The 14,293-nt window shown below is 47.1% G+C and overlaps 1 protein-coding gene across 1 annotated transcript in view; it reads left to right on the top strand.

Annotated features, from left to right (window-relative positions):
* UBE2R2 (ubiquitin conjugating enzyme E2 R2) overlaps positions 1–14,293 on the top strand; it is a 54,479-nt gene that overhangs the window by 33,620 nt on the left and 6,566 nt on the right. Inside the window, exons 2-3 of the mRNA XM_081881703.1 lie at positions 12,578–12,664; positions 14,141–14,238. Coding sequence (XP_081737829.1) covers positions 12,578–12,664; positions 14,141–14,238 — 185 coding nt within the window. The remainder of the gene's footprint in view (positions 1–12,577; positions 12,665–14,140; positions 14,239–14,293) is intronic.

The following is a 14,293-nucleotide window of genomic DNA, read 5'->3' on the forward strand; positions in this document are numbered from 1 at the left end:
GGGGGGATGTGGAGGGAACAGTAATGTCCCAGTCCGCCCAGGTCTTTTCCTGGCCTTCCTTTTTCTATGCCTGGAGTGGCTCAGTGAGAAATAGACATGCTTACTGATGGGGTGGCATGGAGGGGGGGAGAGGAATCTGCCCCAGTGCCATTTATTACATTTACATGGCTTAGGAAGTGGCCTGTCAGCTGACAGACAGAACGCTCTTGATTCTGGAAAGGCGGCAGGGTCTGGGCCGTGTCCTTCTGGGAGGGATCGCTGCCTGGAAGGATGGTGAGAAGGCAGAGGGAGTTGTGTAACAATGCAGCAATGCCTTGGTTTACACTTCCCAGTCTATAAATAATTCCCTTCGCCTTGCTGCTTCCAGTGGGGCGATGACTGCTTGCGATAGAGGTGACTGCCTTGTGTTTTTAACAGAGCATGTGACTGCAGGGGGTGGAGGGAAGAGAGAAGTGGGAGGGTGTTTGTGTCCAGGGGTGGGGGGTGGGAATCTGAGCTGATAAGAGATTGAACTGCATAAGAGGAGGAGGAGGCACTGATTCAAGGTGGATCTGTCAGCCAGTGACTCACTAGCGCTCTGTTAGCTGGAGGGTATTGCTGGCATTCCAATTTAAAAGCGCTGCCTAAAATATTTAAGAGGAGCAAGGGGGAGCGTTGATCACAAGTGATCATTTCCTTAGAGAGTGCTGTTCTGTTTGTCGAATGCCTAAACGGCTCCCCATCTCCCCACAAAGCAGGCAGAGGGCAGACTCCTCCAAAGCTCTGCAACATGTTGCTTGAGATTCTTGCACAAGTTTTGCACAGCTTACAGGGCAGCCCACATAGGGCCCGCAGGAATTCTGGACCTACTGGCTCTGCCACCAGCCTCCTGTAGACGTCCCTGTCCTTGAGGTGAGACCCTCCTGGTAGTGCCACTCCGTAGTGGAACACACTCCCTCAAAGAGGCACCTTATCCTCGGCTTCCAGGAGAATAACTCTTTATTTTCCCCAAGCTTTTAGATGACATTTCATTCCTAGTGGCTGTTAACGCTGCTTTTGTTATCTTGTGGAAATGCACAAAAAAAACAACAAAAAAAAACAGGAGGCACCCAGTGATGTAAACAAAAAAGAGAAATGGAATCTCAAGGATTCTGAAAAAGAAGAGAGTGGTGGTGTTTAAGCAACCATTCCTTTTTAGCTCCTTCGTGCTACCTTGATAATTTTGCAGCCTTTTAGTCTAAGGGTTGTTTGTATTTAATTTTTTAAAAATGTGTTAGTTCTTGTGAACTACCGTGGGAATACTTTTGAAAAGTGGTTTAAAAATACATATAATAATTCTTCTGTTTGCTCCTTATGCTCATTCATGTAAAGTTGTGATGTAAAGCTCCCCTTGTGGCTTCCCGTTGCTGACAGTCTGTGCTACTCTCCATATCTCAAGGGCTGCCACATAGAAGAGGGAGCAAGCTTGTTTTTTCCTGCTCAAGAGGGTAGGACCCGAACCAATGGCCTTCAAGTTACAGGAAAGGAGATTCTGGTTCAACATCAGGAAGAACTTTCTGACAGTAAGAGCTGTTCAGCAGTGGAACAGATACCTCCAGGAGGTGGTGGACTCTCCTTCCTTGGAATAATAATAATAATAATTTATTATTTTTACCCTGCCCATCTGGCTGGGCTTCCCCAGCCACTCTGGGCGGCTTCCAACAAAATATTAAAGTACCGTAATGCATCAAACATTAAAAGCTTCCCTAAACAGGGCTGCCTTCAGATGTCTTCTAAAAGTCTGGTAGTTGTTGTTCTCTTTGACATCTGGTCGGAGGGCGTTCCACACGGCGGGTGCCACCACCAAGAAGGCCCTCTGCATGGTTCACTGTAACTTGACTTCTCGCAGTGAGGGAACCGCCAGAAGGTCCTCGGCGCTGGACCTCAGTGTCCGGGCAGAATGATGGGGGTGGAGACGCTCCTTCAGGTATACTGGACCGAGGCCGTTTAATGTTTTCAAGGTCAGCACTAACACTTTGAATTGTGCTCGGAAACATACTGGGAGCCAATGCAGGTCTTTCAAGACCGGTGTTATGTGGTCTTGGTAGCCGCTCCCAGTCACCAGTCTAGCTGCTGCATTCTGGATTAGTTGCCTTCAAAGGTAGCCCCATGTAGAGCACATTGCAGTAGTCCAAGTGGGAGCATGCACCACTCTGGCCAGACAGTTTGCAGGCAGGGAGGGTCTCAGCCTGCCTACCAGATGGAGCTGGTAGACAGCTGTCCTAGACACAGAATTGACCTGCGCCTCCATGGACAGCTGTGAGTCCAAAACGACTCCCAGGCTGCGCACCTGGAAGAGGTTAGATGGCCATCTGTCAGGGATGCTTTAGTTAAGATTCCTGCATTGCCAGGAGTTGGACTGGATGACCCTTGGGATCCCTTCCACCCCCAGTGTTTATTCCAGGGGGCTGCTTGCCTGCATAGGTGGAATGCTGCCTCCCCTATGTTTCATATCCTGCTTTTCCTTATTAGGAACCTCAGGTTGGTTTTCCCCTTATTATCCCTGCAACAACCCTGAGGGGTGGGTTAAGCTGAGGCAGTGGCTGGCCCCCCAGGTCACAACCCAGGTTGTTTTAGTTGCTATTGTTGACATGGACGGCCCCCAACCTGGACAGCCTGTTGATACTCAGGGCTGCTTAAAGCCTTGAGTGGTTCCTAGTCTAGCAGAAATAGTTGCTTAATTGCAAGCTTGCTCTGGCCAATTCTTCCTCAGAAGTGTTGTGCTGTTTTTTTCTTGGGGGAAGGATCTGCTTACCCTTCGGCTCCATCTGGTGCAGCAACGGCTCTTGCTAATTGCTCTGTGACGAGGGCGAGTTCCAGATTGTAACACACCTCAAAGTGCTGAGTCACTTCTCTGCTCTTGGCTGGCAGAAGTTGTTGCTGCCGCTGCCACCTCTTGTTAAACCCAAATGAACATTCAGTGGCTGGTCGGTCATTGGATTCCTTCTTGCACACAAACCACTGTGCCTAAAAGCAATGTTAGCAGTATATCCTCTGGTCCCATTTTTTTGTGTGTGGTTTCAGATACTCTTGAGATTGCACTACGAAAACATGTCAGGTCCTGCACTGGATTTATGGCTGAGTGGAGGAATCTTACCTTTGGCAGTCCTGAGACTGCACTTATAAGAACATAGACCGCTGCCTTGTACTCTTGGCCCATTACCTCAGTATTGTCTACACTGACTGGCAGTACTTTTCTAGGGTTTCTGTCAGAGAACCTTTCTCAGGCCTATCAAGAAGCACATGTGCTTCCCCGAAACTCCAGAATCCATGTTCAATTGTGGTTTTTAAACTTGGAAATCCAGTTTTCAAGTTGCACCTTTTGAACCATATGTCTGTGCTTCACCGAAAAGGCAGCAGCAGAGGAGCATGTGAGTTTCGCTTATTGCATACAACTGGAAAAATAGTATGGCCATAATTTTAGCACATAAAACACCTGTGTTAGTGGATTTTTGCAATGCAAGAAGACCGTAACAGTCTGCTAATAGTGTGAGTTTTTGTAAGGGGCGCGAAGGAGAACTAAAGGCCAAATCTTCTGCTACCGTTTGTTCATAGATTCTATACTTCGTAGTATAGAACATGTCCGTATTCATGTGTAGTGATGGTGCCTCTGCCAGCCGAGTGGGAGCTAATGTGGGTGTTGGTTTCAGGTTGCTTTGGTCTGTGCCAAGCACACCATGCCTGAATTGTTAGTTCATTCCTCTTTTTACATGTTTATGCCTTTGAGTGACACGAGGATGGAGCCTGTTAAACTGTATAGCACTTGGCACGGTCTCCTTTGTTTGTCTTTTTGGAACTGCCCTGTGAGGCTAGTCCTTATTCCCACATTACAAATTGGGAGCGGCAGAAACAGAGGGGCATCTTTGGCTCAGGACTCCCCAGGGGCGCCAACAGTTGGGAGTGGAAGGTGTCTTTCCTAGATGCAGGTAAACACTGGATCATCCTGATCACAAATATTTGCCGTGCTTCAGTTCTTATATAAAGAATTGTGAAAGAAATATACATGCGTCTGCAGAGTATATCCCTGGTGCAAAAATATAACAAAAGAGGTGTTTCAGTCTATTCTCCAGAGTAATTCTTGGTTTGCATAATGGTAGCTCGTGTTTTGTGGTGTGGAATGCAGCCCACCATACTAACAGCTGCAAGGTGTGTGGTCTTGTGCCCTGCCTGTTCCTTTAAGAAGCCCGAGGCGGGAGGTGGTGTCTCTGACCAAGTGATACCCGTCCCCCAACAGTGACCTTATTGCTTCCTCTAGTCTACAATTGAATTGCTTTTCCATTCTCTCTCTGCCAGCTCAAAATGTATGTGGTGGTCCTCCATCAAAGTGGGCAGAGGTAGCGAGATGGGCGGGGAGATCCTTCCTGTCTTATAATCTCCATCAGTTGCGTTTCACACCTGTCCAAGCCCAACCTGCTTTAGCAAACCTGTGCACAGCATTAGACAGCAGAATATATTTGCGGTGTCTCCTAAAGCAAGGCTGGGGAAACTCCAAGCCCATGGGGCAAATACGGCCCCCATACTTCTCTGTCTGGCCCTTGGAACTCTCTGCAGACCACACCCCTCACCGTACCCTCCTTGAGTTTCTAGGCAGAATGTGTGCTTGTACGTGATAAACGTGTCTTGCTTGCTTGCCTGGATGGAGGGAGGTGTTTGTGTGTAGAAGCCTCTGGCTTCTATGTGCAGAGATTCACACCCACTCACTCCTGGCTCTGCCCCTGCCCACCACCTGGTGTGCAGCCCCTGGGAGGTTTCTCCTGATGAAATGTGGGCTGAGACAGGCTCCCCACCCCAAAAGATGCTCCTGAATCAGACGTGGAACTGCAGCTTCTTCCTAGAAGTGTCCCGTTCTTCCTTCGCTTTCCTATATTTCTCTGGTTTTTTGGTGCACTTCTCTTGCTTTTTCCTTCTGAAAGTGTTACCGCTGCTTCTCTGTTGAGTGTGGTGCAGCTCACCAGCCCACCCTAAGGTCCAGCTTCGCTTGGAACTAGGGTGAAAATTGCAGCTGTTCTACTCGTCTGCTCCCTTCCCCTCCTCATTTTGTGGTGCTCAGGCCCTGCTGCAGGCGGACACTGGCAACCTGTGCTGACAAAGCAGCAGACAGCAAAACCTGCCTGGCAAGGGAAAGAATTGCTTCAGAACATGCAGCCTGCCCGTTGCCAAGGGAGGAGCTGTACTCTGCTTCATCACGTCTCTGCCATTTACAGAAAAGGAAAAAAAAACGGCTCCAGCACAAGCGGAGTCACAAGATTCTGCTTCTGGCTGCCAGAGTCTCAGCCCAAACACCACCTAGTGTGCAGAGATGGTGAATGATGAGCCAGCAGTGGCACTGGGCACGGTTCGTTTCAAGGCTGGCCATTGCCCCGTGACCCACTTTGCCGGCTTCTCATTGCAGCCTGGTGGCTGAATTGCAGCTGAGCTGTGATTTGAACAGGACGTTGCCTTTCCATGTTGATAAGGACGTTTAATTTAAAAATAACATCCTCAGCACTTGAGGGCAGAGAGGTAGGCTTGTTCCAGGCCAGCTTCCGGTTTCTGAGATTGCCTAACTGCTGAAATTCATCCTGCAAGCAGAGATCTGAGAATGTCAAGGCAGACTTTGAAATAAAGACCTGGACTACCACCTGCTTCTCCAGTTTTAGGTATGGTAAGGAAGAGTAGAGTAGGTAGAATGAAAAGCAGATGGGGGTAGCCAATTGTGCAACGTGGGTTGGCCGCCCCGAAGTATCATCCCCTAGAATATGCTGGCGCCTTTATTTTTAATTTCCTAATGGATGCTTAATGAGGAAGTACTTTGAGCTTATAGGGATGCAGGTGGCGCTGTGGGATAAACCACAGAGCCTAGGACTTGCCAATCAGAAGGTTGGCGGTTCGAATCACTGCGACAGGGTGAGCTCCCGTTGCTCGGTCCCCGCTCCTTCCAACCTAGCAGTTCTAAAGCACGTCAAAGTGCAAGTAGATAAATAGGTACTGCTCCGGCAGAAAGGTAAACGGCGTTTCTGTGCGCTGCTCTGGTTCGCCAGAAGCGGCTTCATCATGCTGGCCACATGACCCGGAAGCTGTACACCGGCTCCCTCGGCCAGTAAAGCGAGATGAGTGCCGCAACCCCAGAGTCGGCCACGACTGGACCTAATGGTCAGGGGTCCCTTTACCTTTACTTTGAGCTTGGTTTGGGAAGAGATAGTGTTAAGAAGAATTTTAAACAGTGTCCACATTGGGCCGTGAAATGCTAGGGTACTTGTGCCCCTGCATCTTGGCTGAGAACTAGTTCAGATTTCCCCATCATTCACACCTCCCCTTCACTGGAGACCACAACTGGGGCTGCAGCAGGCTGTTATCAAAGCCTGATGCAAACCTCTTGCTCCAGAGACATTAGCAGTTATGTGGAGGGCTGAAGGGAACATACAGATCGCCTTTCCAGCATCTGGCATGGCTCAGCTTTGCAGCCATTGCAAAAGGAGAATGCTTGGAGTTGTCTAGGTTGGCATGTAGATATTTTCTACCTTTTCTTTCTCTTTTGCCAACTGTTTTAGTGTGTCCTGTTCACAACGTGAGGCTAATTGAACCTCTTTTTTTATTATTTTACTGACTGGGGAGACTGACAAAGAGTGAGAGCTCCAGAGCTTCATCGGCTGCCTCGAATGCACTGCCTGGGTGTGCCACGAGAGGTGTGTGCATCCAGAAATGTCAGGTGTAAATGGCAGGAGACCCGATGAGTGTCCCTCCTATGGGTCAACTGCATTTGTAGGCATTATTTGTTTGGGGGTAAAAAGTGGCCCCAAGAATTACAGCTTAGTTAACCTAAGGATGGGAGATTAGAAGATGAGTGGATAGCAGTAGGAATGGTTAACTCAAAAGAAATAAAGATACACTAAATTAGTTAAAATAGGGGGAAAATCTGCTGAAACTAAATTGGAAATTTGAAAACAGAAAAGGGAGATGTGAGGAAGTCCAGAAAGAAAGCTGTATGAAACTAAGAATTGAACCTTTTAATTTTGTTTGATCTTTGTTTTTTATTGTTTTTTATTGTTTGTTGTTGTGTTGTTTTGTTTTCTGTGTTATTATAAAATTTGTTGAAACTTTAATAAAAATTATTATAAAAAAATAAAGATAAAAACTGGCCCCATCAGGCTGCACCGGAATCTGTTCTTCACCCATCCCCATAAATGTCTGCCTGGAGAAGAGTACGCTCTTTTTCTTCCTCCATGGAAAATGGGCTCCCAATCCTGCACTGATTGTTACCTTAAGGTGGAAAAGAGGAGGAATTATTTCATGGGAAGAAATTCCTGTGCATCTCCTGGAACCAGAATAGAAACCTCCAGCTCTGAGCTGTTGCCATGGAAACAATCTGGGAATGTCCTCCCACCCTCCTTTATTATTAATGGGGAATCTTCCCTGGTAAATGAAAGGAAACTCTCAAATTCAGATGCTTGTCAAAGCCACGATGTCCTCAGCCAGCAGGGTCCAGCTGCTGCTGCTGCTGCTGCAAGTTCAGAGGGAATCCCACGGCTTATGCAATTGATGTCACGTTCCCAAGGCACTTCTGTGCTCAGCGCTGGAAAAGCCTATCCAGAGGGGGGAGGGGGCCCCCACCGCAACACCACCGCCTGGCCTCACACTGCCCTTTTTGCAAGTGGAAACATAGGGTGCTTGTGCATTCCAGAAAGCTATTGTTGTTGAGTCGTTTAGTCATGTCCAACTCTTCGTGACCCCCTGGACCAGAGCACGCCAGGCACTCCTGTCTTCCACTGCCTCCCGCAGTTTGGTCAAACTCATGCTGGTAGCTTCGAGAACACTGTCCAACCATCTCGTCCTCCGTCGTCCCCTTCTCCTTGTGCCCTCCATCTTTCCCAACATCAGGGTCTTTCTAGAGTCTGCTAAAAAGTGCAACACATTCCCTAAATGTGTATTAAGCACTACCACACTGCTGAATAATAGTCGCCCATCAAACAGACTTCAACATACAGCTCCTGTATTTTATGGGTATTATGGTAGCTCTCTTATGAGCACCATAAATGTTTTGTCAACCACATGGATTCGCTTTGGAATTGGTACTTTAAATTTTGGTGGTGAGGGTGCTGTTTATCATTAAAAATAAAAAATGGTACATTGATTCTAAAAACCGTATTTGATATGGTTTGAATATACTTCTGTGTGTTCCTCTTCTGTAATGTAATCATTTCTGATCTTCCCAGCCACCCACACCCAATCTTCTAAATTGATATTTTGTGTGTGTGTGGTGGTGGTTATGTAACATTTCTGAATGTGAGGTCATGTGGGTGTCTTCTGAGATGAAAGAAATGGCTCTTTGCTCAATTTCTAACTGGCTTGAGAGACCTCAAATGTGAAACCGACTATTGGCTGCTGCCGTGCCTTCTAGGAACCTGAGGATTCCCCCCAGCAAAGATACATCAGCCCCGCAGCATGCTCCGGAGCTCTGCCAGAACGCCAATGTGCAAGCATGTTCCTGCCAGGCTGGTGTGACCATTAGCAGCACCCCTGGGTGCCCCGGGGAGAGCTAGGGATGCCCTAGACAGCGAAGTGGACGAAGAATCCCTTGCTTGCATAAAGAGCTGCTTGATCAGGACTCTTCTCCTCAAAATAGCCTTCAGCTGTACACTGCCTGCTGACTTCATCCATCGATTACATCACCCTGCTGTTGCTCTTTTACTCACAAGTCGCTCTGAACCGCCTCCGCTGAAAAACATGTTGGTGGTTCTATTATTATCACCATCATCGATTTATTAATTGCATTCTAAGCAACTGTCTCAAGGCAAATGGCACATGAGATAATTAGAAACAGTTTAAAACACAAAAGCATGGCATGCATTTAAAACAAGACGTAACATCTGTGGTGAGTTTTTGTCACCTGCAAACCAGCCCTTGGAGAGTGTTGTCCGAGGGAGAGACTCTGCTTCTGTGGCGCATCCCCAGTTTAAAACAGCTGTGCTGGCTGTCAGTTCACTTCCAGGCCCAAGTCAAGGTGCTCATGTTCGTGTTGAGAGTCGTAAACTGCTTAGGCCCCCAATACCTGAAAAAGCACCTCCTTCCCTACATACCCTCTCGGGTGCTGAGATCAGCAGAGGGGGCCCCTCTTGGGAGTTCCTCTGCCCTCAGAGGCTCAGGGAGGTGGCAGCCCAGGAGAAGACATTGCTCTGTGGTAGCCCCTAAGCTCGGGAGCTGCCTCCCTACAAGGTGCACCTGCCACCTTCATTGTATAGCTTCTGGTGAAGCACCTCCTTACCCTTGCTCTTGACCCTTGAGGTCTGAGTTTTTAGGAGCCATCTTACTTTTGTGATTGTGAGTTGTTTCAGACTGTTCTTAATATCATGTGTTAATGTTGTGCCCACCTTGGTAGCTTTGGGTGAATCACCGCCATCATCACATGCACCCATCCTGGTAGATGAAGGGAACGTAGTGGATGTAGCCTACCTTGATTTCAGCAAGGCATTTGACAAGGTGCCCCATGATATTCTTGTAAAGAAGCTGGTAAAATGCGGACTTGACTATGCTACCACTCAGTGGATTTGTAACTGGCTGACTGACCGAACCCAAAGGGTGCTCATCAATGGTTCCTCTTCATCCTGGAGAAGAGTGACTAGTGGGGTGCCACAGGGTTCTGTCTTGGGCCCGGTCATATTCAACATCTTTATCAATGACTTGGATGATGGACTCAGGAGCATCCTGATCAAATTTGCAGATGACACCAAACTGGGAGGGGTGGCTAACACCCCAGAGGACAGGATCACACTTCAAAACGACCTTGGCAGATTAGAGAACTGGGCCAAAACAAACAAGATGAATTTTAACAGGGAGAAATGTAAAGTATTGCACTTGGGCAAAAAAAATGAGAGGCACAAATACAAGATGGGTGACAACTGGCTTGAGAGCAGTACATGTGAAAAGGATCTAGGAGTCTTGGTTGACCACAAACTTGACATGAGCCAACAGAGTGACGCTGCAGCTAAAAAAGCCAATGCAATTCTGGGCTGCATCAATAGGAGTATAGCATCTAGATCAAGGGAAGTAATAGTGCCACTGTATTCTGCTCTGGTCAGACCTCACTGTGTCCAGTTCTGGGCACCACAGTTCAAGAAGGACACTGACAAACTGGAACGTGTCCAGAGGAGGGCAACCAAAATGGTCAAAGGCCTGGAAACGATGCCTTATGAGGAACGGCTAAGGGAGCTGGGCATGTTTAGCCTGGAGAAGAGGAGGTTAAGGGGTGATATGATAGCCATGTTCAAATATATAAAAGGATGTCACATAGAGGAGGGAGAAAGGTTGTTTTCTGCTGCTCCAGAGAAGCGGACACGGAGCAATGGTTCCAAACTACAAGAAAGAAGATTCCACCTAAACATTAGGAAGAACTTCCTGACAGTAAGAGCTGTTTGACAGTGGAATTTGCTGCCAAGGAGTGTGGTGGAGTCTCCTTCTTTGGAGGTCTTTAAGCAGAGGCTTGACAACCATATGTCAGGAGTGCTCTGATGGTGTTTCCTGCTTGGCAGGGGGTTGGACTCGATGGCCCTTGAGGTCTCTTCCAACTCTATGATTCTATGATTCCCCATCTTCTGGTTCAATAAAAGGAAGTCATCTATTGGGGGGCCTGGATGAGTTGGCTACTGGTGCAGGTCATTGTGGACAGTATGGTGCTAGAGTGGTTGGTGGCCTGTCTCTGCATTAGGCATTGCCTCCCTCCCTGTGTTCTTCAATTGTCCTTTTAAGAAGGTGACCATCTGCTTATTTTCAAATACATCGGGCTGAAATGTTCAGTGTTCACTCCAAAATCACACTCTGCCAATTTTGGGGTTGGTATAAATAGCAAAGCCATGTTCACGTATGTTATTTCTAAACACACGCACATCTTTTGTTTTTTAATCTTCATGCAGTCGCCTAGTTTCTGCTACCACTTCCTGAGTCAGGCCTGCTGGAGGGTTTTCCTTGCCTGCTAGAGCCGGTGGTGTGTTCCTAGGAGACGTGAGAGTTCTCCCGTCATGCAAACCTACTTCAGGCAAAAGCCAAGGGGAATCCTGTCCTCAGAGAATTGGCCATGCTGCGCTAACCCTTTTAAACAATTCTGTAGTGGCCTTTTCCGGTGAATTCTGTGCACCTTGTCGTTTGCCTTTTTTCATAGTTGTGCATTTAAAAAGCTGTGCATGGGAGGTGCATTAACTCAGCTGGGGGCAGCTGCTGAATGAGAAGTCTGTGTTAGCACATAGACCTTCCAGAAGTCATTAATGACCTGGAGCTGGCAGAGGGCCTTCTCGGTAGTGGCGCCTGCCCTGTGGGATGCCCTCCCAGCAGATGTCAAGGCAATAAACAACTATTTTACTTTTAAAAGACAACTGAAGGTGGCCCTGTTTAGGGAAGTTTTTAATGTCTGACGCTGTATTGTTTTTAATATTCAGTTGGAAGCTGCCCAGAGTGGCTGGGGAAACCCAGCCAGATGAGTGGGGTATAAATAATAAATTATTATTATTATTATTATTATTATTATTATTATTATTATTATTAGAGGAAGGTCAGAACTGGAGTTGGTCTCACTAGATTTGGTTATGCCACGTGGTGCCACTTTGAAACACCAGCTGTTGCGTATAAAGGTGTTGCTTGAAGCTGCACTAAACTTCTAGGTTCACAGATTACCAGTCCTGTACTTTGAATGTCTCCAAAACTATCTGCACTGGGCCACAGTAGTTTTCTAATATTATAATGCTTTTAAAAGTTATGAAATGTCATTTGCTATATCCCTGGACTCAAACAAAGCGTAGTTTCCCTGGTCTTGTCCAGAAATTTTTTATTTATCATGTATTACATTGTTATGTTCTGCCTTTCCTCCAAGGCACTTGAGATGGCACACAAGGCTATATGTACCCCATTTCCTCCTTGAACAACCACTACCATTTATTCTAACCTAATGCCAACCTGTGAACTTTGTGGCTGAGCTTTGTACCCAGGTTTCCATAGTCCAAGTCTGCCTATTTTTTTTTAGGATGTTGTGTATGACTTCTAAACTCTTCTGTTGGGATACAATTTCCCTTCTTCTTGAGGCTCTGTTATCGAATAATTGGAGGTTTCCCACCTTTTTCTGGTAGGCAGTATTAGTGGACTTTGGTAGGGCTTGGACTAGAGGACCTGTTCCTTTTTCGACATCACCATTCAAGTTTTTAGTCCATGCATTTACAACTTATTCCAGCTCTTCACCCCTTGAGCTTTGCATCATTCCCCTTTCCCCCTCTTCCTGTGATTCTTACTTTCTAATTCCAACTCTGCCAAATATTTCCGTAGCCACTACTCCTGCACCTTCTCTTGCTTGCAAACGTCTTGTGGTTGTCACTTCATTCTTATCATAAAGCTCCCCCTTCCTACATGGCCAACCGCCTTCTCTCTTGCTGCCCACCATCCCCAGGTGAGGTCCTCACTCCCATGACACTCAGTCTGTCCAGCTCCAAACTCAGCGTCACCAAATGTGGAGGTAGTGGAACAGCATGGGTGTGAATTTTTTTGCTGCTGCTCTGCTGAGCTTAACAAGTGTTTAAATTTGGGGTTTTGTTCTCTGTTCCAGGCGCATATTAAATTTCCTATGGACTACCCATATTCACCACCTACCTTCAGATTCCTGACCAAAATGTGGCATCCCAACATTTACGAGGTAGGTCTCTTTCGTGGTGTCAAAATTTCAACTGCTGTGGCCTCCTTCCTTACCAGGGCATCGAAACCTCCCTTTTCTCCTCCTTTGTCTTTCCCTCCGTCATTGTCTTCTCTCCCCACCTCCCCATAGTTAATCCTTCTTCACCGCCATGAAGATAAATGGGACTATCTGGAGCACTTGAAGCGAGAAAGAGACTGAAATCCAAGCGGTAGCCTTGCCTGGTCCTTTTCTCCTCCATGACACACTTGGCTCTTCCTCCTGCTGCAACAGCTTCCTCTCCTCTCTCCTGCAAAAGCAGGACTAGGGGTTGGCTCTTTCTTTGTTTCCATCCATTCTGCTGTCCTGGGCTTCTTAACTTGTGTGCTCTCTGATGGGTTGGCCCGTCAGAAGGACCTGCATTGGATGTGTGAACTTAGCCTTAAGGTCAGAGAGGCCAAACTCTCCACTTGTGGACTTGCATGTTTAACCTTGTCTCTGGCCTCTTTAAGGAGGAGAGCAACAGCCCAGCTGCTCTGCATCTCCCCCACAAGTCTCGTATTTCTTGCTTCCATTCCCTCTAGCAGGGGATATGGCAGAGCACCAGAGCCTCTGGGTTTTGCTCTTTTTAAAGGGGTGTTCATCTGCAGAGCCAGAATGGCAGAATTAAACTCTTCTTTAATATCAGGTTTGCCAGCTGGCCTCTAGTATCTCTCTCACCCCCTTTTATTGGAGCAAAAGGGTTTTTTTCTGTTTAGGCAGGAAACTCCTAAATCAGGAAGTGCGGATGGCAACTTTATTCCCTTTTTTCAGAGAGCTCTTGCTCCCCCTTCTGGAATACTGTGGTTTTGGAACACTGCTTAAAGAAATAAATGTATGTCTTGCAAAGGGTTGTAGGAAGCACTTTGAGGGGAGTTGCTTAAGCAGTGGTTAATATTTTGTATTCTTAAGGTTGGAAGTGTATATTTTCTTGGTGGCTGACATTTGAAAGTGCACCTTTTCCTCTAGTGAAAAAGGTTCAGTTCAGGACATAACCAGATAAGTAGAGGGGTGTAGGTGTGGTCGTGGGGTTTCTGTATTATTGTGGGCCACTCTTCATTAGGGCTGGGCGATATCTGCTTTTCAGCATTGTGATACATCACCAGCTAAACATCACATTAGACCACGATGTCTGAAATAAGGATGGAGCACTGGCTTCATGGTTTTCCTGCATCACGATTTCTGCAAGCTCCTGTGATTTGCTGTCCCCTGCAGGAGGCAGGGGAGAGTTGAGCCAGCAGAATTAATGGGCTGCAGAAACTAAGAGAAGCAATGGCTGGCTTCACGGTTTCGCCCTCATCGTGGTTCGCGATAAATTGCCAGGTCAAAAATATGCAACCAATATCACAATATGGACTGGACTGTATTGATATATCGCTGAGCCCTGCTCTGTATACTCTGCAGAAGGTGTTTTGTCCGTTGCATCAGCTGACCTCCTGTGTGTGTATTCTCTTTTGGTAGAATGGAGATGTATGTATTTCAATCCTTCACCCACCTGTAGATGACCCTCAAAGTGGAGAGCTGCCATCTGAAAGGTGGAACCCAACCCAGAATGTCAGGTAAGGCCCTTCAGAGAGAGGATTCTGTACCAATGCACAACTGAGTTCTGGAGCT

Source organism: Podarcis erhardii, assembly GCF_964252035.2.
Source record: "Podarcis erhardii genome assembly, chromosome: 11".
Classification (NCBI taxonomy): Eukaryota; Metazoa; Chordata; class Lepidosauria; order Squamata; family Lacertidae; genus Podarcis; species Podarcis erhardii.